Source organism: Ahaetulla prasina, chromosome 3 (assembly GCF_028640845.1).
Source record: "Ahaetulla prasina isolate Xishuangbanna chromosome 3, ASM2864084v1, whole genome shotgun sequence".
NCBI classification, from domain to species: Eukaryota; Metazoa; Chordata; class Lepidosauria; order Squamata; family Colubridae; genus Ahaetulla; species Ahaetulla prasina.
The window spans coordinates 148,792,018-148,816,753 of NC_080541.1; the positions used below are offsets into that span (position 1 = coordinate 148,792,018).

The 24,736-nt window shown below is 37.2% G+C and overlaps 1 protein-coding gene across 9 annotated transcripts in view; it reads right to left on the bottom strand.

Annotated features, from left to right (window-relative positions):
* Positions 1–1,917: 1,917 nt before the first annotated feature.
* ZNF326 (zinc finger protein 326) overlaps positions 1,918–24,736 on the bottom strand; it is a 35,232-nt gene continuing 12,413 nt past the window's right edge. For 2 of the 9 annotated variants that reach the window (XM_058174356.1, XM_058174364.1), the window contains 9 exons: positions 23,267–23,301; positions 17,225–17,309; positions 15,722–15,862; positions 9,323–9,437; positions 8,400–8,547; positions 7,622–7,721; positions 6,182–6,312; positions 4,250–4,345; positions 1,918–2,612 (listed from right to left, as the gene is read on the bottom strand). In XM_058174356.1, coding sequence (XP_058030339.1) covers positions 2,424–2,612; positions 4,250–4,345; positions 6,182–6,312; positions 7,622–7,721; positions 8,400–8,547; positions 9,323–9,437; positions 15,722–15,862; positions 17,225–17,309; positions 23,267–23,301 — 1,040 coding nt within the window. In that variant the 3' untranslated portion in view covers positions 1,918–2,423. The remainder of the gene's footprint in view (positions 2,613–4,249; positions 4,346–6,181; positions 6,313–7,621; positions 7,722–8,399; positions 8,548–9,322; positions 9,438–15,721; positions 15,863–17,224; positions 17,310–23,266; positions 23,302–24,736) is intronic. The other 7 variants (XM_058174360.1, XM_058174358.1, XM_058174361.1 and 4 more) reach the window with 4 other exon arrangements.

Here is a 24,736-nt window from a genome sequence, read left to right on the forward strand (position 1 = left end):
GGGCAATAAATTGACTTTGTATATAAATATACAAATAGAATGAAGACTATTGCTTGACATAGTGTAAGCCGCCCTGAGTCTTCGGAGAAGGGCGGGATATAAATGCAAATAATAAAAAAAAAAGAACAAGATGGTCCAAGCCCATGTTCGATTGAATGGTATACACACTTGGCAGCTTAATTATAAAAGCAAAGCTGTGGAGCCTTCAAAGTGTAATTTGTTTTTGTTTTTTTACTTAAACTGCAACTGTATTTTATTTTTGAAAGTATACTACGGAGTGCCAAAGGATCTCTATAAGATGTACCCTTACATGAAACTATAAATGAAACCATCAAGGATAGGGATTCAGATGCAGACACCACTTCCAGATAAATTCCAGGGTTGTGGCAAGGCCTGTATCTGGGCCCAAGATAGCCATCTCTCTGAAAAATAAGCCAACCAAAACTGAATGCAGACATTACAGAAATGGGCAAAAATGTTAATGCTGCTTGGAAAATCATGTAGGCCACTTGGGAATGCCCAATTGTGTGCTCCTGTTTCCCAATGTGCTCGATAACAATCCATCCACATTTTGGCTGATATATTAACTATATCCAATATTGACCATTGACCCATATGATACTTGGGTTACAAAAGATTGACTGCTGTTATCTAGAGGTACAGGGTTGCTCAAAAGTTTGTGAACTCAAGTCAAAGTGCAGTTTTGACAGTTTCTCCATTTCAGCTGGAATGTATTAAGGTTGTATATAACTATTTCTACGGCCCTCTAGAACTTCGTAAATCTTCTAAGATTTTATTTGAATAGGTTCCTTTCATTCAAGCGGATGATTGTGTGTGCGCACACATGCACCTTTTAGGAAAGAGATTTAAGATGCAAAAGGAGAGATCTATAACTTGAAAGGACAATAAAAGTATGTATATTTTATTAGGGTCAGATTTGAACTTTCATTTCCATTGCTTTCTTTATTCTGGAGCTCGTGTTTGCATGTACACCATTTCTGATGTAATATTTTCCTACACAGTTATCATGGCTAAGCTCTTCTATTCAGTTCTAAGGGGACAAGCCAATTTTGCTCTTGTATTCTTCCTAGAGTAATCTTTAAGACTTGTTTCTACTGAAAATTTAAATTCAGGACTTTGTAATATGTGTGGGTGCAACACATGAAAGCAAATCATTCACGGACATTTCAACAAATCAAATGACATTTTTAAAATAGAAATCCTGCCTCGTGGCTTTTCTTAATGTAAAAAGATTCCTTTAGACCAGGGGTTCTCAACCTGTGGTCCATGGATCCCTGGGGAGGGGGAGGGGGGATACGATGTCATCACAGGGGATCTAAAAAAGCTTGGAAGAAATGTTACGATCTAAATCTTGACTTAGGCCTTCGGAGTCTGTGGCCACAAAAAGTATTTAAAGGGGGTCCGTGGTGGTGAAGAAAAGGTCAAGAACGATCTTTCAATAGTAAAATATGCAAAGTTTAAGATAAAATAATAAATAGTGGGGGTCAAGTAGTTTTTATATTAAAAGGGGTCAAGTGTGCATTCACCCTTATATTCACCCAACTAAAAAGCACCAATTTTTGCCCTCGGCACTTTTTTCTTTTTTACAGGCAACAGAAAATAACAGCACTTTTGGAACGTAACAGTTGCTAAGAAAATCTAAAAGAAACACAATTAAGGACAACTGATTTACCTTGAGATGCTCAGTATAAACAGATTATATGAATACTGATCAAAGTTGTGATCATATGTGTAAAGACACTATTAATTAGTCTTAAATGACAATTTACATTTTAGATTACACTAGAAAACAAATGTACTGTTTTTCAGAGCAAACATTTACGTATCATAAATGAAAAAGGCTCTATTGTTTAATAGAATAAATTTTGCTGAGTCTACAATTAAAACTGGACATCATGGTTTCTAAAACATTTTATTGTTACAAACAAGAAGATTTCACCACATACACACATAAAACTACAAGTCATAACATGTACTTTACAATGAGTGATACAGTCCAGGAGACAGGCACACTCACAACATAATTCTATATTTAGTAGGCTTCTAGAACTATTTACCCTGCATTTAGTTAAAACGTGTTGTGGTGAAATGATTTAAACTTACTACTTTTTTTATTTGTATCCAAATCTTAACATCAAGGAAAAAAATCCAATGTTCACAAGATACGCAATATAGGAAGTTCTAACAGCGAGATCACTAGAAAGGTTCTACTAAAGATGGGTTTACTTCCATTTTTAAGCAAAAGTGGAAGTAGATTACAGAGCGACTTCTTCAAATGACGTACATGCAGAGGGTTGAGGATAACAATAGTTTTGTTGTAATTGCTAATACATTTTACAATGAGCCATATGAACAGAAAAGTAAAAGTAGGACTTCCCTCTGCTTGTGCAAATGTTTTGCATTTAATTATCTTCTGTTTGGTCAAGAGTGAAGTCGGTCTGTTCTTCTGCTTCTTCTTCTGCTTCTTCCTCCTCTTCTTCCCCTTCTGCCTCCTCTTCTTCCTCCTCTTCTGCAGGTTCATTTGCCTTGTCTTCTTCTTCTTCTGCCTGCTGTTCTGCACTTTGATCAGTGACTTCAAATGGATTTTCACCCTAAAAAGCAGTAATTAAAGTTAATCAGAAACAAACTCTGGTCACTGAAATATGTACTGACAGGAATAAAAAAAATTAAATCTAAAATTGGATTCCCAATTCATGGTGAAAACAAGGAGTAGCTTCATTATTTACTTATAAAATTTATATGGTCATCTACTTCACAAAGTGGCTAAAATATTTAAAATCAAAATGCAAATAACGTAAAACCAATTACATTTCATGCTATATCTTCTCGATTTCATTCCATTAAATTTAGACTACTTTACAATCAAGAACATATAATAAGCATAATTCATATACCTATCATAAACGGTCTATTTGCAGTGTTGTCTGTAAATCATTCAAACAAATCACACATTTTTAACTGATATACTGTACAGTATATCTCCAACCATTTCTTTCCAATGGCTTATTTTTTAATCTGAAATACTTGGAAGTTGCAATACAACTCAGTGCAGAACTCAAAAGTTCTAGTGCCATTATTACTGAAATTAAGTGCATTACTTTCAGAAACAATACACTAAGTAGGGCAGAAAGTAGACTCAATACTTCAATACTCAATATTTCCTTATCTAGTTCTTCTGGACAGTTCAACCAGATGGACATAAAATCCAGACATTGTAACAATGTAGCTTAACAGCAGCAATCAAAGATTCAGAAGGATAAATTTGACAATTCCATTAAACTTCCTAGTTCAAACATCATGAAGCGTATTTAATGGTGAAAGTATACTTTTGCCCTTTTATTTACATGATAAACTTAAATTCTAGAATAATCCAGTTTGAAAATAGCAAATAGGAGTTTTCTGTTGGAAGTCACTATTTTTAATGTGCATTTATTTAAATAATTTATATGACTGCCCATCTTGCAAGTGACTCTGGGCAGCACGCAATAATTAAAACCAAAATTAGCCAATAAACCTGTCATCAAGTCGTTAAACTAGCTGGTGTATTTTGAGAAGATATACTGGGGAAAGAAAAGCAGCAAAAACAATTACTTTTCAATGCCATAAAGACAGCAAAATGCATTTTGGGTCATTCAGATATATTCACTTTTGATGAGCTAGATCTCAACTAGTAAAATGAAAAGAAAGATCAGCATTTTTGAGTTAAGATTTAATTATGTCTGTTTGTTTTCCTGCTCGTCTTTGGCTTCTTTTCCTTTTATCATACATTAAAATTATTCTAAAACAAATTTAAAAAAAATACATGTGGCGCAGCAACTGACACATGCAATTTTAAAACTTGCAGAATTATTCTGAAGAAGCTTATTGGATGAGAAACGAAAGGTCTTCAAAGAAAAACCAGAAAGTTCAGTTGGCTCTTGAAAAAAAGCAGTTTTGGGACAATTATGCAACATACTTATTCCTAAACTAAAAGTCAGGCATTATGCTTGCTTCAGAAATATTTTAACGTAAAATATATACTAGCTTAATGTATAAATATATTCAGTGGATTAATCTATTAACATTAATTTAATTTTCCAGCCCTTCCTTCTATTGATACGTGAGCTACACTTTCAGCAACGTCAAATTTTAGTTTGGGATTTGTTAAATTCAAAGAAATTAATTTAATATCAGTTTTAAACATGGCTGTTGCTACTGCTGGTAAAATTAATCCATATTGCAAACTTACCTTGACATAACGTTCATACCGTGCCTTCACTATGGGGTTATTCAAAATACTGGTAGCAGTTAGGACACTCTCTCTTTTAATTTGTTCTTTGTAAGTCTGTAAATATTCCAAAGCAACATTCAAAAAATACCACAACAAAAGTTTAGTTAGCCGGATATATCAATTTGTCACTGAAGAAAAAAATAATTTCAAAAAAAGCTGAATTCTTACTAATTCTTATAAATCTAAATATCTGTCATTAGAACTGAACATTTTGAAAGCCCAGGGCTGCAAACAGCCATAAACGCCTTAGATGTTGTTAAACAGCTACAGTATTTAGGCAGATGGAAAAGACAAAAAATAAATACGTATGCATAGTTTCATTAACTGATTTTCACATATTTTTAGAATCTGAATTAAACATGGCTTTACTTTAAAGGTATGTTCTGACAAGCCCCCAGATCTTGAAACCAATTTGAAGAAGGGAAGGAGTGGATACTTTTTTAAAAACTGCATTCTACTCGTTACACAAACTTTCTCTTTTAACCACCTCTTTCCACCCCATCTTGTCCATATGCAGCTATGTCAAACTTAATAAGAACTAAAGAATTGTGTGAACCTGTGCTCTAAAAAAAAAGTAGGCAGTTTCTCCTCATTCAAGAGTTCTAATTCCCAGCCACCCTACACAAACAATGTGTGCAAAATCATTACAAAACGAATGATTGGCACTAAAATATATAACTCTGGGAATTTTACTTACCCTGACCCAAATGTCTGGGGACAAATACCTGCTTTCACCTGCCTTCCTAATGACTACAGGATTGGGGCCGATCATATATTGGGGGAAGGGCATTTCATTCCAAAGGGCAGGGACAGCCACTAGAAAAACACCCTTTGGGTCTCACAAGATGACACTGTTTCCAAGAAGAAACCTGAGCACAGCCTTCCTGTTGGTGTATGGGACAGGTAGAAGGTGGACTCACACATAAACTAGTCGAATGCTTACAGGGTTTTACAGGAGATAACCAACACCTTGAAAGACATTTGGAATCTTTGTGATATGGACACAATGGAATGGACTAAACTGAAGCTTCCAGGTTTTCAAGGGCAGTTCCATATAGAGGACGTAAATTGCAATAATCCAATTAGGAGACAACTAAATGTGAATGACCATAAGTAAGCCCCCACCCCCTTAATCTTAATCCACGAACAAGTGCAACTGGAACACACAGTGAAGTTTTGCAAATTCATATTTCAGTCCAGGAAGACACTCAAATTTTACACTAATCCAAGCAGGGTGACTCTGGACCCTGTCTTCACGGGGCCTGAAGATGAAAACTTCAGGCCCCGTGAAGTCCAAAACCCACATAGATCCTCAGAGTTAGAGAAACTAGAACCAATCAGTGAGAATTTCACTTGAGTGACCAGGCTCAGAAATACACGACTATCTACAAACTGGTACTGCATTCTGTGCCGACAAATTAGTAAACCTAGCACTTTGTGTAGAAGTTAAAAAGGAAATAGTTCTGAGGCATCCTGCAAAGTAGGGGTCTAGGATTAGATCACTTCCCCCGCCAACCATCAATAACTACAACCATCTCTAAAGGAAAGAGAACTACCACAAAAGTGAACCCTACTCCCAGCACTCTTTTATCCTTGAAAGAAAAGAAAAACTAAGCATCTTTGTACAAATGTTATTTTTACCGGTTCTTATATATTTGAAGAACAGAGCAACATAAAATAAGATTTGCCTTTGATTACAAAGATGTAATCAAGGGAAAGTAATATAGTAACATAAATCATTTTTATTTTCTGATTACTTTGCACAGTGGGATGAATTATGCTAATATTTCATATAGTCAAGGGTCTTCGTAAAGAACTGATAAATGGCCAGGCTAATATCTCTAGACACCTGCAACTCTACTGAAATTGAACTGAGTAGATATTTTTTACCTGTTTTCCTTTTGCATGTTCTGGAGACTTCAAATGCTGCTGAACAGAACTGTGTAGTGCAGGAACATAGACACTGCATGCAGAGCAAAGGACAGTCTCAACTTTCATCATATGATCATCAGGCGTAACACCTAGTAAAGACATAACAGATGTCTGAGATTTGGACAAAAAGAAAACAGTGAGGATTCAATATATAAAAAAGAAGCAATACAGATTTTGCAAAGTTAAAAAGGAGACAGCCATATGGGGAACATTTCCAAGTATTCAATTGCTGCATAATATAAAAAAAAGGGAATAGAGGAAGAAATTAGAAATACATATAAGTAACTGTACTTCACAGTAACTTAACTGTAATTGGAACAATATTTCCACTGATAAACAATGCAGCTGCGAAGTGTGTAACATGACTACACATTTAGCAACAGCAATCCTGGAAGTCTTGATTACCATCAATAAGCGAGAATTTCAGGACATTAAGCTAGCACCCACTCGTGTCTTCCTGCTTGCTTCCAAACAAGCAAAGGCAATGGAGAAGCCTACAGAAAGTTGCAAGTCCTGGGTGGTTCTCAAGAAGGCCAGCAGGTGGGTAAGTGGCTGCTGTGGTACAAGCATGGCCAGAAGTAGATGCTGCCTGGTGAGCACTATGGAATATGGGCAAGCATGCACTACAGAGTATCAGATCTCCATGATCTCATACTCCACAGTCAGGCTCCTTGGGGGGGGGCAGCAAGAGTGGGAGCAACTTGCTAGCTTCCCAGTTGACTTTGCTTGGGGAAGTCAACAGGGAAAATCACAAATGATGATCACATGATTGCAGGATGCTGCAACTTTTGTGTAAATCAGTTGCCAAGTACCCAGTTTGTGATCAAGTGACTGCATGGATGCTGGGACAGAGTTGGAACTTTGAAAACCTATCGTAGATCCCCCTTGTTCAGCTCCCTTGTAACCTTTGCACGGCTATTGAATGAGTGATTGTTAACCATCTGCAGTGAGAATAACAGCCTTACTGTGGACTGTCCCCTTGCTGATAATAGAACCAAGAGACAAATATTCAAAACAATTCACTAGTATGTCCCATACTTCTAAAATGTATGTCATCCCCAAATATATCCTATACAGCTGTGCTAAATTTTTCAGTACTACTCCCTCACACTCTGAATTCCAAAAACTGCTAATTTTAAGTTTCAAAAACAGGTTCAGAATTCTAATTTTTCCTTCATGCTAATTTGAGATAAGAACCAATGAATTTTACATGAATGTTTTCAAATCCTCAGAAACCTAAGGATCTAAAACTAAGTTGGAAGAAATTAACAGGATTGTTTATACTTGCTTCCTAATAAGTGACCAAGATTTTACAATTTGACCTTCCAGAATACTGAGTCTATAGACTAGAACAGCAGTGTTGAAACCGAACACCTATTTTCATAGGTTACTACTTGCCTTCCATTACATCTTTTTCAGTAATCTGAGCAGCTTCCATTTGGCTTGTAGTCTGCTGTTTACGCATAGCAGTCTTCTTAAATTTATTCACCATGCACTCCTAAAACAGAAATTAATATAATTTTGGAGGAATTGTAAATTATTTTCACTTATTCCCCATTTATCTCCTACATTGTGGAATTCTAGATTCAACAGTTATGATTCTATGAAATTAGGGATAGAGGAATATAATTTTCTGCAATAGTGGAGTCCTGTTCCCTTCATCTTCCACCTTGAAAAGTATTACATAAATTGTTTCCACAACAGAATGCGGGAAAAACCTGAAAAATTTCACAGCCAGAATAAGGCCATTCTACAAATCGCAGTAACAAAAGGCTCTTAGGTTTGTGGCTATGAATAGACTTGGAAATTCTATCACATGGTAAACTATGATCAAATGGCACTATGAAGAACATAAAGGCAAAAATATGTGCCTAAATAGCCAACCAAGCATTGGATTTAGCAGTGAGATGAAGGGTATAGGAGGGCCGAAGAGCGAATTTATCATCTGAGCTCCATTTCGGGAAATAAAATGTTTTAGGATGACAACATTAGAAGATCAAACATTTTCAACATGCGTACAATGAACCTCATAGTTTAAAAGCACACTGCAGAAATATTTCTTAAATAGATAATAGCTATACTTGACTTTACACCAGTCTTTATTGTTTATGATGATGTTTTTTAACCTGTTAATTGAACTGTCAGATGGATTTACAGAATTAAAATAATTACTCACATGCAGAAACTCCATCACAACTTTGTCAAATTTGGTCTGTTTCTGAATGTGATCTAAAGTCTCCTGGTGAACAGCACTTTCAAGATGAGCTTCAATGTCTTTCTCTTCAAAGGTTCGAAATTTACAGAATGAGCAGGTGAATGCCATTCTAGTAAAAGATACAGGCACATTGTCAGTGCAACATGTAGAGTAACTAATCCATCAAAGTTTAATGGAATCAAGAGAACTAGATATTCCGATTAATGAAATTATCTTATCAAGCATTTAAACGCTAATGAAAATGCATCCCTATACTTAAACATTTTTCAACTATATGACAAACGTATCCATCATCAGTGAGATTGTGAGTTAGTGTTTTGAAGATCACAACAAGTTTATGGACAAAGTGAAATTTAGCTAGCATACTAGCTTATAAAGCAAAATAAAAACGTGTAATGCGTTTAGAAAAAACAAAAAAAAAACCAAAAAACCAAAAAACAGGGTTACTTAGTCTGAATTGTAAGAAACCAGACAACTAACAGGTTAGAATTTTCTTCTCTTTGCTATCTAGACTTTTACAGATCAGATCTGGTCGCATTAGAAAAAAAGTACCATTAACAAAACCACTCATCTTCACTATTGAATCTAAATAATTATTAAGACGACTCCTCAAGAAGGCTTATGGGCATTCTATTCTTGTCGAAGATTTCTTGGGGATTTCAAAATATTTCCTGCATATAATGGCTTATTATGCCAATAAATCACTCTTCCCTACCCCTAGCAAAACTCCAGATACATGCAGACATGATAGAATAAGTACTGAGATTTCAAGAGACAACACCATGAAACAAACAGAGCCAAGGCAATTTAGAGCAAGTACTATTGTTATGATACATGCCCTTGAATTATGGGTGGGACAAATTCACAACATTTCCACCACAAACCTGTAACCATCACCATACTTTTCACTATTTTTCTCCCTCCTACGCCTTTGTTTCTCTCTTCGTGCCTCAATTCGACGTTTTTCTTCCTCTTCATTTTTTACTTCTGGCTTGACGCCTAAAAACAATTAAGAGTTAAATAAATACTTAGGTTCTAGACTTTAACCAAGGGAAAATTTGAACTTACCCTACTACCTTTCAGCATTATTTAGAATCTCATAAGAAGGGATAATTTATGCCATGTGGGATGATGGCATCTATTAGGATGCTGTTGAATTAAAAGGAAAAAATGCAATTTTTAACACTTTGTGATACATGTATTTTTAAGGGCCATATTCACAGGAATAATACCCAGAATTGAAGTGCCAAAATAATAAAGGCACTAAGTAAATGCTGAGAATAACAATGGGCGATCGCCTCAATTGGTGGGCCTATAATTACCATAATTTCATGTTTATTGTTAGATAAAATTTGTTAAAACTAAATGTTTGCTGGTTTCATTGTGAAGACAGCTTACAGAAACAGACAAGAAAATGCATGTAAGATATCCCAACACAAAACAAAACAAAATAAAATAAGAAGAGGAACTTCTGCTATGACATAGCCCTACGTGGCCTGGGACCAGGCTATTTGAGTATCTGCCTCTTCTTAACCACATCTACCTGCCCCAGCAGATAGGGTGTGCTCGAGGTCTTGTCTGCTAAAGAGATCCATTTGGCAGGACCCAAACAACATGCCTTTTGTACTGTGGTTCCCACCCTGTGGAACATCATCCCCCATTAAGATGAGGTTAGTCCCATCCTTGTTAGCCTTTCGGAAGGACCTGCAGGTATGTTTTTCAGCATATTTGGAGATCCCTTGGTTGTATTATATCTAATGGGATGTTTTTATCCTGCACTCTTGCTTTTGTTTTATTTTTGAAAGGTTTTTATGGTTGTGTTAGTTATAAGTCTTACATTCGGTGAGATGGACAGCTCTATAAAAATTTGTTAAACAAACAAATAAATCAGAAATCCAATAATAGACCTGATTTTCCCCACATGGCTATGGAAAATCAACATACATATTGAAATGTATAACATTCCTTATTTCTCTAAACCTCTGATTGCATGCCAGAAAAAGTAACTTCAGTATTTTTCTCTATTTAAGGCACTGCCTTCTTATAAGGGAGGCAAGTTTTCAGTCCATATGTCAAATGGGGGTTTATTTGTCAATCTGGAGATGATTTTCAAGCAGCCAAACAGCTGTTCCTTCCATTACTTGTCATTTTGAAATAAAAGTCTACCTTATTAAAAACAGGTATTAAATGAGCTATCAATTTCCCAACTGCCAAACACCATCTAATGTGGAAATAATAACTACAGCATTACACAAATATTTTTGGAAATGACTGTACAATTTCCATTATCTAGGCATGAGCAAAAAGAAGCTATGAATCTAATAGCAGAGAAAATTGGGAAGGCTTCTTGATTCCCATTTGTTGAACAAGAGACACATAGCTCTATCAACTGTCACAAATTAAGAAAGCTTACAACCACAATTGAGCCTAAAATTTCTGTTCTTAAGCAAGGCAGATGTTAAATGAGTTTTGCCCTATTTTACGACCTTTCTTCCTACAGCAGTTAAGTGAATCACTGCAATTGTTCAGTTAGTAACATGGTTGTTTAATGAATCTGGCTTCCCTATTGACTTTGCTCGCAAAACATGATCACATGACCCCAGGGCACTGCAACCGTCATAAATAGGAGTCAATTACCAAGCATCTGAATTTTGATAATGTGACCATGGGGATGTTGCAATGGTCTTAAGTGTAAAAAACAATCACAAGTTCCTTTTTTTTCAGTGCCATTGTAACTCTGAACAGTCACTAAACAAACTTCTCTATAAGTCGAGTGCTCTCGGTATTGAATTTCTTGTGGAAAAATGTTGAGCTTTGTTTCATTTGAACATACAAAGCAAATTGAAGGGCCTACAATTCTTTAGTATTAAGAATCTGTATCTTACATCAGGCTTTAGTTAATGAATCTTCAATTCCTTTTAAAAGATAAAGGAGATACATAAGCCTGCTTAGTCATATACTGCAACCTGTAGCAGCAATAGCACTCTATTTTTCAGAACAAACAGCCCCACTCTAAAGTGGTTATAAGTCTAAGGACTATTGCTATTATTATCATGCATAACCTAGCCTAGGCACAGGGAACTGCTAACCTGAAAGCCTTGGTTCCCCTAGAGATTTTGAATCCTGCCTGCAGCCTTACAATCTTCTTTGTAACATAGAATAGAATAGAATAGAATAGAATAGAATAGAATAGAATAGAATAGAATAGAATAGAATAGAATAGGAATAGAATAGGAATAGAATAGAATGTTTTATTGGCCAAGTATGATTGGACACACAAGGAATTTGTCTTTGGTGCATATGCTCTGTTTACATAAAAAATATATACATTCATCAAGTATCATAAGATACAACATTTAGTGTTGTAAAACTACATAAAATACTACATAAGCAATCAAATCATACTAGGAAACTAAATAAAATAATAAAAATCGTAAAAGGTTACAGTCAGTGATGGGATTCAGCTGGTCCGCACCAGTTCAAGAGAACCGTTTGTTAACTCTTTGTGGAGTTCTGCAAACCCAGTGAGTAGTCAAGGCTGCCTGCCTGCTGATTCCAGTAGCTCACACATACCTCAAACGTTCCGGCTCGTTTGTAATTAACCAAAGAAAGGGAAAAGAAAAAGAAGAAATAACCACATAGCCATTTCCCCAGCAGAAAAATTCTAGCTTCTTTAAAACTCAAGGGGGAAAATAAAGTGAAAGAGGGTTTTTTTTTCCTTTCTCTCTCCCTTCAGTTACTAGCTCCAGGCAGACAGTCAAGAACCATTTAATAGGTAAATAATGAGTTGCGATAACAAAACTGCAGGAATGCAGTTAGCACAGTATCAATAGAAATTTACAGATCATACAGATTAACAGAGCTGGAAGGGACCTTGCAGGTCATCTAGTCCAATCCCCTGCCCAAGTAGGAGACCCTACACCATTTCTGACAAATGGCAGTCCAATCTTTTCATAAAAACCTCCAGTGATGAAGCTCCCACAACTTCCGAAAGCAAGCGGTTCCATTGGTTGATTGTTCTCACTGTCAGAAAATTTCTCCTTATTTCCAGGTTGAATCTCTTCTTGTTCTTGACAAGATTAGATCAGGGAAGGAGTTTTTAAAATGTTAATACAGAGCAGGAATTTCTTGTCTAATTATGTTCTAATTAGCAGAATTGATTTTATTAATTTGGAATAGGGTTCAATGCTGTTTCTATGTTTATGTATTTTGATCCCACATTTTCAGCATTTAAGTTAGCTTACAGTATGTCTGCAAAGATTTCAAATTATCGTGTAACTATGTTGTTTGTGTGTGATAGAGCACCCACAACTTCTGAAGGCAAGCTATTCCATTGGTTGATTGGTCTTACACTTAGGAAATTTTTTCTTACTCGTAGGTTGCTTCTCTCTTTGGTTAGTTTCCATCCATTGTTTCTTGTCGTGTTTTGGTCCTTTGGAAAATAGATTGACCCTCTTATTTTTGTAGGAGCCCCTCAAATTTCCTGACAGAACAATTTATCAGTGGAACAACTTGTCTCCAGAAGTTGTAAATGCTCCAACACTGGAAGTTTTAAAGAAAAGATTGGATAACCATTTGTCTGAAGTGGTATAGGTTATCCTGCGTGAGCAGGGGGTTGGACTAGAAGACCTCCAAGGTCCCTTCCAACTCTGTTATTCTATTCTATTCTAAATATTGGAATAGTGCTATTTTATTGTGAGTTGGACTAAGGAGAAACTTCCTAAGGGTGAGACCAAGCAAGTTAGCCAAGCCCACCCAGTCACATGACCATCCAGCAGGCCACTAGGGCAGAAACCAGTTATTAAATTATTTGAGTCCCACCACTGGTAACAGTCGTATGTAGGAGGAGATAGGCAATAGGAAGGATGAGAAGAAGAATAGTAACACAGTCCTACTAGGTAGTTTGACAGTATTGTAGGAATTAGTTGTTTAGCAGAATGATGGCATTTGGGGGGAAAACTGTCCTTGTCTCTAGTTGTTCTGGTGTGCAGTTCCCTAAAGCATCGTTTTGAGGGTAGAAGTTGAACCGGTTTATATCCAGGATGTAAGGGATCTGTAGATATTTTCACTGTCCTCTTTTTGACTCATGCAGTATACAGGTCCTCAATGGAAGGCAAGTTGATAGCAATTGTGTTTTGTTTTGTTTTTTGCAGTTCTAATTATCCGTTCAAGTCTGTGTCTGTCTTATTTGGTAGCAGAGCCAAACCAGACAGTTATAGAGGTGCAGATGACAGACTCAATAATTCCTCTGTAGAACTCAATCAGCAGCTCCTTGGGCAGTTTGAGCTTTGAGTTGGCGCAGAAAGAACATTCTTTGTTATGGTTTTCTGATGACATTTTTGATGTTAGGTCTCCATTTTAGGTCTTGAGATATGATAGAACCTAGAAACTTGAAGGTCTCTACTGTTGATACTGTGTTTTTTAGTATTGTAAGAGGTGGTAGAATAGGAGGGTTTCTCCTAAAATATACCACCATTTCTATGGTTTTGAGTGTGTTTAGTTCAAGATTGTTCTGGTTGTACCACAAGGGTAGTTGTTCAACCTCCCGTCTGTATGCAGATTTGTCGTTGTCCCAAATTAGACCAATCACTGTTGTATCATCTGCAAACTTCTGTAGTTTAATAGATGGATCTTTTGGATATAATCATTGGTATATATAGAGAAGAAAAGTGGATAGAGCACACAGCCCTGGGGGGTTCCTGTGCTAACTGTACAGGTATCTGATGTGATTTTGCCTAGCTTCACATGCTGCTTCCTGTCTGTTAGGAAGCTTATGATCCATTTACAAGTGTGGTCAGGTACAGCTAGCTGATTTAGTTTAGTTAGAAGAACATCTGGCATGGTAGTATTGAATGCTGAGCTGAAGTCTACAAAGAGGACCTTTTGGAAATTCAAGATGTTGTAGGATGTAGTGCAGAGCCATATTAACAGTATCATGTCTATCTATTTGCTCAATAGGCAAACTGCAAGGGGTTTAACAGCGGATCCGTAATGGTTTTCAGGTAAGCCAGCACTAGCCTTTCAAAAGTTTCCATAACTACAGATGTTAGAGCAACCGGTCTGAAGTCATTCAATTCCTTGATGGAGGGCTTCTTCGGCACTGGGATGATAGTGGAGCGTTTGAAGCAAGAAGGAACATGGCACATATCCAGTGATTTATTAAAGATGTGGGTGAAGACGGGGCCAGTTGGTCAATACAAGCTTTAAAGCAAGGAGGAGTTTTCTTGTCTGGGCCTGGTGCCTTTCCTGGCTTTTGTCTGTGAAATAGACCTTGCACCTCATTTTCTTAATCACCAGAGATGATGGGCCTAATGGGATGGGGTCAGTTATAAGAGGCTTGGCTGTTGTCGGTGTGTTGATGGGGATTGTAGAGATAGGTGGCAGTAGTTTTCTCTCAAACCTACAGTAAAACACATCCAAGTCATCTGCCAGTTGTTGATTAACTTCAGCATAGGAAGGAGGTTTGCTGTAATAGGTGATATTTTTAAGAGTTTTTCACGTTTGCTGGTTCATTTGTTGAGAACTGATTCCTTAGCTTTTCAAAGTAGCTTCTTTTTGCTGCTCTGATCTCCCTTCTTAATACATTTCTGGCCTGACTGTACAGCATTCTATCGCCTTTTTTATAGGCTTCTTCGATATGATGTAGCTGCTTAAGTTTAGCTGTGAACCAAGGTTTGTTGTTACTGTATATTCGCAGGTTTCTGGTCAGCACACATAGGTCTTCACAAAAGTGACATATGATGTTACAGTATCTGTAAGTTCATCCAAGTCTACAGAGATATCTTCAAAAACATTCCAATCAGTGCAGTCAAGGCAATCCTGTAGCTTTAGCTTTGCCTCCTCAGTCCAAGACCTCACTGATTTAATTGTTGGTTTCATGGTTTTAAATCTTTGTCTATAAGCAGGTACAAAGTAAATCATGCAATGATCAGTGTCCCACAACTACTCGTGGTAAAGACCAATAAGCATCTTTTTAATGTTATGTAGCAGTGGTCTTAAGTATTCTTCTTTATTCTTAAAGTATTCTAGTGAGACACTTGACATGCTGAAAATATTTTGGTAGCTCTTTCCTTAAGTTAGCACAGTTGAAATCTCCTAACACAGTAAGTAGTGAATCTGGATATTTAACTTTAGCCCACATAATCTGGTCAGCTAAAGTTCGTAATGCATTGCTTACACAAGCTTGTGGAGAAACATACACAGTAATTAGGAGAAATGAGGAAAATTCTCGTGGAGAATAAAATGGTTTGCAATGGATAATTAAATAATTAAAGTACCATTACCTAAAATTCGTGCTCTACTCCATCTTTGCCTCCGGTGTCTCTTCTTGTTTTCGTTTATCCCTTGTTCAGAGGAAGTTGCTTCTTCCTGTATTAGAAGCTCTTCTGCATTTGTAAAGACAGTGGGGGTGTTGTCACAGAAATCTGCCCATTAAAGAAACATTGCTTGATGCTTAGCAGTTGGTCCCTTGAGTATGAAATCCGTAGTAAATCACAGAGAATGATAAAAAACAGCAAAACTTAAAAGGCTTATCAAAATAAAAACAAACTACTATTCATGTGAGACACAAATTTTAATCCTAACAGCTGACCAAGAAAAGTCTTTGTGGGGAAAAAAAGAGCAAGAAGAAGAAAGGAACAAGCCATGATCCACCACCAACTCTGCTTTAGAATGCAGTCCAACACTTTTTTCCCCTCCTGTGATTATGGAGCTTGATAATAAAAAGATGGCTCTCCACCACTGTTCTAGCCCCTGCCACCCAGAAACATCCCCAATACCCTTCAAAATACTCCATAGGGATACACTTGCAATGTTGCATCTTATCTCTGAAGGAGTATGGAAATGAAATCTGTTTAATTTCTTTTTAAGTTATTTGCTTGACTTCTGCAGACACTCTTGGGTTTCAAGTTCAGCAGACAACTTTAAATCCTAGCCTAGCACAGACCTGGAGAAGGGATGTTCAAGTCCATATATGAACTTGATACCTCTATTTGGAGAGTTGAGATTGGAACATGTCAACATTTGCTAAAGTACCATTACCTAACAGATCTACAGACATACTGGTAGACTAAAAGGACTTTAAATCTGGAAATTATACAATTGGAGGGAGAAATAAGTCCACTTAGCTTCAATATTAAGAGCAGTGCAGATTTTTATCAGTGCAAGGTAGTTTAATGGAAAGCCTATTACACAGTATTAGATACGTCCACAATTTTTCAAAACAAGGAATTTTATATAACAAGTTCCCAGCAACTTCATATCATACAGATTACATATAACAACAAAGCACAACAGGGGAAAATAAGTTTAGGATCAAATTTCAATTTCAGATATTTTCTTACCATACTTGTGGGCTGCAAAATATATTTTAGTAACTGAAGCATTTAGAAAAAGTTTTAATAAGCAGCACATATACATAGTCAATTTTTGGTGAAGAACAGCTGGTAGTTGGACTACTTTCAAATCAATACCTGATAAAATTATCAGTAACTAAAAAGTAAGGATCATCAGTACCAGAACACTCATTTTAAGTGACAATGTGCTAAAGAAACAACTCAAAGAGAGGGTATACACTGAATATTGAAAAGTATACCACAAGCAAGAAATTATTTATCTGACACATTAATTGATCACAGTTACCGAAACAATCAACTTGAACCCATAAAAAATACTGCAAGAAATAGCACAATTATATAATGTGCAGCTTTTATATAAAGGTATTTCACCAGGTGAAACTCTAAAGGCATTATGCCTTGAGTTTTACCTGATAAAACAAGCAGCCTTACCTTCAAATGCCTGATCAATGCCATCATAGGCATCTTTTGTAAAGTCTTCATCCGTAATTGTGTCACAAACTTCAGCTTCATTATCCTAATGAAAGGTCAAATGCACAAGTTTCCAGAGTAAACAGAAGAGCTGACAAAATGTGCCATATTATTTCCAATAAAGGATTTTAATCCAATTGGCTGAAGCAATTAGCTTCAGAGGAGATAATTTAAGCAAGTCAACTCCAGGTCATTATATGGAGTTAATGTGTGTCAAGCAGTCACACGTCAAAGAGTCATGTTTTAAATAACAGACCATTTAAAGCCGTGTTTAATTATTTAATGTAAACAGTATTTGGGGGTAATTGATTTATTCATGATCTGATAACATTTCTCATCAACTGAGTATTGTCACATTCAAGGACATTTGTATCTCGCTCTACTGTCAAGGCTAAACTTGAAGCAATTGTTTCTTTTTGCAAAAGCTGCTGCCCAGCTTAGAAATGAAAACGTTCTTCAGCATTATTTTACTGGATTATTTACATGTTTTACTATATTGTTTTTGTTTGTTTGATCATTCTTCATGCATTGAAATGTAAATGTAACGGTCCTATCCATCCCAATAGTATTTCAAGAAGTGTTTGCTCTCAAGAACAGTCCCCTGGTTGTTGTTTGGTTCAGATCAAACCAAGGTCCAACTGCAGAATATTATCTCATACACCATTTATCAGCAGAAGAAAGCACACTGGCATTTTTGCTCCATCAGGCTTGAATGGTGGTAAGAGGATATTACTATGGCATATCAGGCTCATATATCTGTTTTAATGTTTTAGCTGAGCAAGTTCTTTTATAAATTGTATTGTGTGAATTGAAACTATTTAGATTTTGGTATTACAGGTAGTCCTTGACTTACAGCCATTTGTTTGATGACCAAGTTACAAGAGCACTGGAAAAAAGTGACTTATTTACCAGTTCTCACAATTATGACAACGGTGGCATCTCCGTAGTCATATGATCAAACTTTGTTCAAAAAGTTTTTATTAGTCAAAAAAGGTTTATACAAATACATATCAGGTATGGTAAATTTTCAGTTTTCTTATCTAAAATAAGAATTTTACTCAAATTTTTTAACACATACAACAGCCATATGGCAAGCAGGTGACACGAAGTAGCTAAATTTACAAATTTTAAAAACGTAATAAAGAAGAGTCAAGAATAAACAGAATATCGTACAAAAGAGAATAAGGAAAACCAACACAATCCCAAATATCTTTATCACTTCCTAGTTTTGGATCTCAGAACTCTGGGTTCAGCCTGACCCAACTCCAGGGCCGCAACAGCGGCAGCCGCTTCCGCCCCATGATCTATAACCTCCCCTTCTTCAATTCCTGGATCATCTGATTCCAGGAGGGCTTTGTGTTCCTCCACATAGGCCGTAGCCTCCGCAATTGTACTGATTTTTTTCGTAATGCCCTCCCGGAAAATCATCAATCCCTCTGGCATCAGCCATCTGAAGCCCACTCCCTTCTGGTACAATTTGCTTGACAAAAAGTAATATTTCTTTCTTTTTTCACGTACCTGTCTGGGAATCTGCCTCAGAATGGCTATCTCCCTGCCCCTGTAAATCAGTGCCCCACTCCTATGTTTTCTAAGAATTTCATCTCGCCTCTTCTCACAAATTTGACATGAACCTCTCTGGGAACTGCATGCGTGCGTGCATATTGTAATTAACTCTATAAACTCGATCCACATCCCAATTCATGAAATCAACACCTCTCCCAAGAAATTCTCCCAACAATTTAGTCACAACATCTCTCAAGTCTTCTTGGTCCACTTCTTCCAAATTTTGAAACCTAAGGAAATAAGACATTTTATCCATCTGTAGTCCAAGCACAGCATTGCCTGTCGTCTCCTCTCTTTTCTGCACTGCCCGCATCTCACCCTCCAAACCTTCCACTTTCTGCTTGTTTTCTGCTGAAACTTGTTGAGTATCCTTTAAATCCTTTTGGATAGTCACAATTTCTGCTCTTATTTCATCCAATTTCTTGTCCATATTAGATAACTTTTCCAAAATTCTCCATCTCTCCAGCAGTTGGTCTCTGACCTTTGCCATTAAGGAAAAAAATACAAAATCCTCAGGCAGGCACAGTATCCTTGTAATTTCCTCCGATCCACCAGGGGCACTCACAGGAGCAACGAGTCCAGAGTACAGTTAGTCAACCAGGAAGTCAAGGGAAGTGATGTCATCAAAATTCTCATAGTGAAGGCGGAAGCTGGACGCCACCACTGTTCCCCAGAAGGAGGGGGCCTCAAACCTTCCCTCCTAAATTTCTCCATCACCTCTTCTCCAGAGCTCCACAAAACCGTAATCTTCTTATTTTAAGTTCTCCTCTCCAGAATAACTCGTGCTCCTTCCAACCGCAGGGGAGAAAACCCCCGCACCGGAGCACTCCACCACGCCACCGATATTCCCTTCCTTCTCCTCCTCAATTCTTCTCCGCTCCTGTTCACCACCAGGCTGCTGCAGTTATAAATCCAATGCCCCGTGTCACTGGCACAGCGCCCAGGCGACGACCAAAATAATGGCCGCCTGTGGCCTCGAACCCCGCCAAGCCTAGGACGCGCCAGCATCGGTCCCCACAGTCCTGTATGTCGGCTGGGAGACCCTGGCGAGCCGTGCGGCAGGTGTCCTTTTCGGAACACCTGGCCCCTGAGGGCCTCGGCGGCGGCCGGATTCGGGCGCTGGAGGCAGGAAAAGCCTTCCAGACGTCCGTTGCCGCTGGATACCGGATGCTTTCTCCTATGATCAAACTTTGGATGCTTGGCAACAGGCACAAATTTATAACGGCTGCAGCATCCCAGGATTATCATCTGCAGTCTTCCCAGGGTGCTTCGGACAAGCAAAGTCGAAAGGGAAGCCAGATTCACTTAAAGGCCACAAGATTCACTTAACAACTGTAGCGATTCACTTGACAAACATGGCAAAACAGTCATGGTAAAAGGGGGCATGACTCACTTAACAACTGCCTTGCTTAGCAACTGTCAGCTGCCTAAAGAGAATTCAAAGGATTATCTGTCTTTATAAATGTATTTATAGATCAGGGATCTCCAACCTTGGCAACTTTAAGACTTGTGGACTTCAATTCCTAGAGTTCCTCAGCCAACTCTGGGAGTTGAAGTCCATAAATCTTAAAGTTGCCAAGGCTGGAGACCCCTACTATAGAGAACTCAGAAGTAGTTCAGAGATTCTGATGCAATTTTTTTTTTTTAAAAAGTGCAACTTCATACCAACTAAATCATATTTCAGATTTAAATAATGACAGGTGAATCTTTTTTACATAAATGGTCATAATGTGGAAAAACTGAACACTGCTTACCTAGTAGATTTTGAAGACCTATGTTATTTTTCAGTGAAACAGAATCTAGACTAATTCATTTTTTTTGTAAAACACTTCTTCAAAGCTTTTACGGTTCCTGTTTTAGTTTTATTTAAAATGTATTTAAATATTTCTTAGAAATTCAGTCTTTAAAATTAGAGGTAGTCCTTGACTTATAACAGTTCATTTAGCGACTGTTCAGTTACAATGGCACTGTGAAAAATGACTTAGGACAATTTTCCACACTTATGACCATTGCAGCATCCCCATGGTCACATGATTTACATTCAGATGCTTGACAACTTGTTCATATTTATGGTAGCTGAGATCCTGGAGTTATGTGATTCCCTTTTGCGACCTTTTCACAGGCAAAGTCAATGGGGAAGCCAGATTCACTTAACAACCATGTTACTAACTAAACAATTGCAATTATTTACTTAAAAACTGTGGCAAAAAAGATAATATGAGGGAAATTTTACTTAACAAAAGTCCTGCTTGGCAACAGAAATTTTGGCTCAAGTGTGGTCATAATTTGAGGACTACCTGTTTATGGTCTGTATCTGCTACTTTCAAATTTAAAATTGTTAGAACTGTGGGGTTTTTTTTTAAATGTCTCTGGATTATACCAGAGCTTCAAAAAGAAATTCTACCTTCTAACACTATGGTACCAGATGTTGTTTCAAAATTCTACCATGAAGACCAAGAAAGCTTACTATGTAGACAGAGATCTCTGCTTCTTTAAAAATGTTGAAAATTGAAAATAGTTATTACAGAAGGAGGGGGCCTCAAACCTTCCCTCCTAAATTTCTCCATCACCTCTTCTCCAGAGCTCCACAAAACCGTAATCTTCTTATTTTAAGTTCTCCTCTCCAGAATAACTCGTGCTCCTTCCAACCGCAGGGGAGAAAACCCCCGCACCGGAGCACTCCACCACGCCACCGATATTCCTTCCTTCTCCTCCTCAATTCTTCTCCGCCCTGTTCACCACCAGGCTGCTGCAGTTATAAATCCAATGCCCGGTATCACTGGCACAGCGCCCAGGCGACGACCAAAATAATGGCCGCCTGTGGCCTCCGAACCCCGCCAAGCCTAGGACGCGCCAGCATCGGTCCCCACAGTCCTGTATGTCGGCTGGGAGACCCCTGGCGAGCCGTCCGTGCGGCAGGTGTCCTTTTCGGAACACCTGGCCCCTGAGGGCCTCGGCGGCGGCCGGATTCGGGCGCTGGAGGCAGGAAAAGCCTTCCAGACGTCCGTTGCCGCTGGATACCGGATGCTTTCTCCTATGATCAAACTTTGGATGCTTGGCAACAGGCACAAATTTATAACGGCTGCAGCATCCCAGGATTATCATCTGCAGTCTTCCCAGGGTGCTTCGGACAAGCAAAGTCGAAAGGGAAGCCAGATTCACTTAAAGGCCACAAGATTCACTTAACAACTGTAGCGATTCACTTGACAAACATGGCAAAACAGTCATGGTAAAAGGGGGCATGACTCACTTAACAACTGCCTTGCTTAGCAACTGTCAGCTGCCTAAAGAGAATTCAAAGGATTATCTGTCTTTATAAATGTATTTATAGATCAGGGATCTCCAACCTTGGCAACTTTAAGACTTGTGGACTTCAATTCCTAGAGTTCCTCAGCCAACTCTGGGAGTTGAAGTCCATAAATCTTAAAGTTGCCAAGGCTGGAGACCCCTACTATAGAGAACTCAGAAGTAGTTCAGAGATTCTGATGCAATTTTTTTTTTTTTTAAAGTGCAACTTCATACCAACTAAATCATATTTCAGATTTAAATAATGACAGGTGAATCTTTTTTACATAAATGGTCATAATGTGGAAAAACTGAACACTGCTTACCTAGTAGATTTTGAAGACCTATGTTATTTTTCAGTGAAACAGAATCTAGACTAATTCATTTTTTTTGTAAAACACTTCTTCAAAGCTTTTACGGTTCCTGTTTTAGTTTTATTTAAAATGTATTTAAATATTTCTTAGAAATTCAGTCTTTAAAATTAGAGGTAGTCCTTGACTTATAACAGTTCATTTAGCGACTGTTCAGTTACAATGGCACTGTGAAAAATGACTTAGGACAATTTTCCACACTTATGACCATTGCAGCATCCCCATGGTCACATGATTTACATTCAGATGCTTGACAACTTGTTCATATTTATGGTAGCTGAGATCCTGGAGTTATGTGATTCCCTTTTGCGACCTTTTCACAGGCAAAGTCAATGGGGAAGCCAGATTCACTTAACAACCATGTTACTAACTAAACAATTGCAATTATTTACTTAAAAACTGTGGCAAAAAAGATAATATGAGGGAAAATTTACTTAACAAAAGTCCTGCTTGGCAACAGAAATTTTGGCTCAAGTGTGGTCCCAATTTGAGGACTACCTGTTTATGGTCTGTATCTGCTACTTTCAAATTTAAAATTGTTAGAACTGTGGGTTGTTTTTTTTAATGTCTCTGGATTATACCAGAGCTTCAAAAAGAAATTCTACCTTCTAACACTATGGTACCAGATGTTGTTTCAAAATTCTACCATGAAGACCAAGAAAGCTTACTATGTAGACAGAGATCTCTGCTTCTTTAAAGATGTTGAAAATTGAAAATAGTTATTACTTTAATGTACTGAAATGCTTGATAAAAAGTGCAATATTTTCCAAAACTAGATCTTTACCTCTGCAGTAGTTTTTTTGCTTGGCGTCCTTGGGTCTATTAGCATGAAAGGAGGAAGAAATTCAAGAAAATCAAACTGCAGTTAAATGTTTTGTCTCACCTAGCAATTATTTTAAATCCTTGGAGAATTGAGAAAATAGGAATCTTGGACACAGAAAAATAGAAGGAAACATTAAAGAAATGGGTATATACTATCCTCTTCTATTAAAACACAAGAAAAATACAAATAATTTAGCCAATTTCTTTTTCAAGCACTGAAAATACACCAAAACTGAAAATGGAGTAGACCATGTGGGATTATAACATCATACTGTGTAAGTGGTTTTCCATTAATTGATTATACATCTTTTACCTTCCATTCATAATTGTTGCTTTAATCATATGCAAGATTATTCTTCACAGCATTGTACCTAAAATCAGTATAACTTTCTACACTTATTCTCAATCCAGGAATAAAATAACGTATCTGAACAATTAAACTGAACAATTAAAAATATTTTAATAAACAACCAACTTGTAAACAAGCAGATAGGAACTTATAAACAATATTTTAGATTAATATGATTAGAAATAAGAATGCTTAGTATTCTTATTGACTGTTAAAATGTATTCAAATTCAGATAGGTTTTAAACCTCAACTAAACGTATAGAAGCTAGTTTTTCATAATATGTATGTCATCAATCAAATGGAAAATACAATTGATTCAACAGGGAGTATTGTGAAATTGTTACGGTATTTATTATAATAGAGACATAACTATATATATGTATGTACGTATGTATGTATGTATGTTTTGTTTTTATACTTAAGGGGATGAACTCTAAAAACATGGTAAAAGGAGAAGATAAAATACATTGGAAGGGAAAATATTGAGAAGGAGATAAGAGATGGGGGGAGAGACAGAGAGAGAAATACTGAGTCTTGTAAATGATAATCTTTTAACCTAGCAAGGTATTAAGATAGAATTTTATTCATGAATACCTGTGTAAATATTTATTAAACTCACCATCTACATATATAGGAGAAATTATTACTAGTATATTCCAGGAAAATAAAGCATCAGTATGTTAGATTATAGCAGTCATTCTCCCACACATATAACTGGTAATCTTTCAGTCATAACCATTCATTTAGTGACCAGTACAAGTTATAACAGCACTGAATGAAAGGATTTATAATTGGTCCTCATAGTTTTGGCCATTATAGCATCCCTGTAGCCATATGAACAAAATTCAAGTGCATGGCAAGCAGTTTGCACTTGTGATTGGTTGCAGTGTCCCATGATCACCATTTGCAATTTTCTCTGCCAGCTTCCAACAAGGGAAGCTAATGGGGTAGGCAAGGTTACAAGTTGTTCAGGTAAGACTCCCCCACCCTCACAAGCATGACACCCGCTCTCTTTCTCCTTTCACTTGCACACATCCTATGTTCTCTTTCCTCAGCTTCTCTGCACTCACACACATACACTCA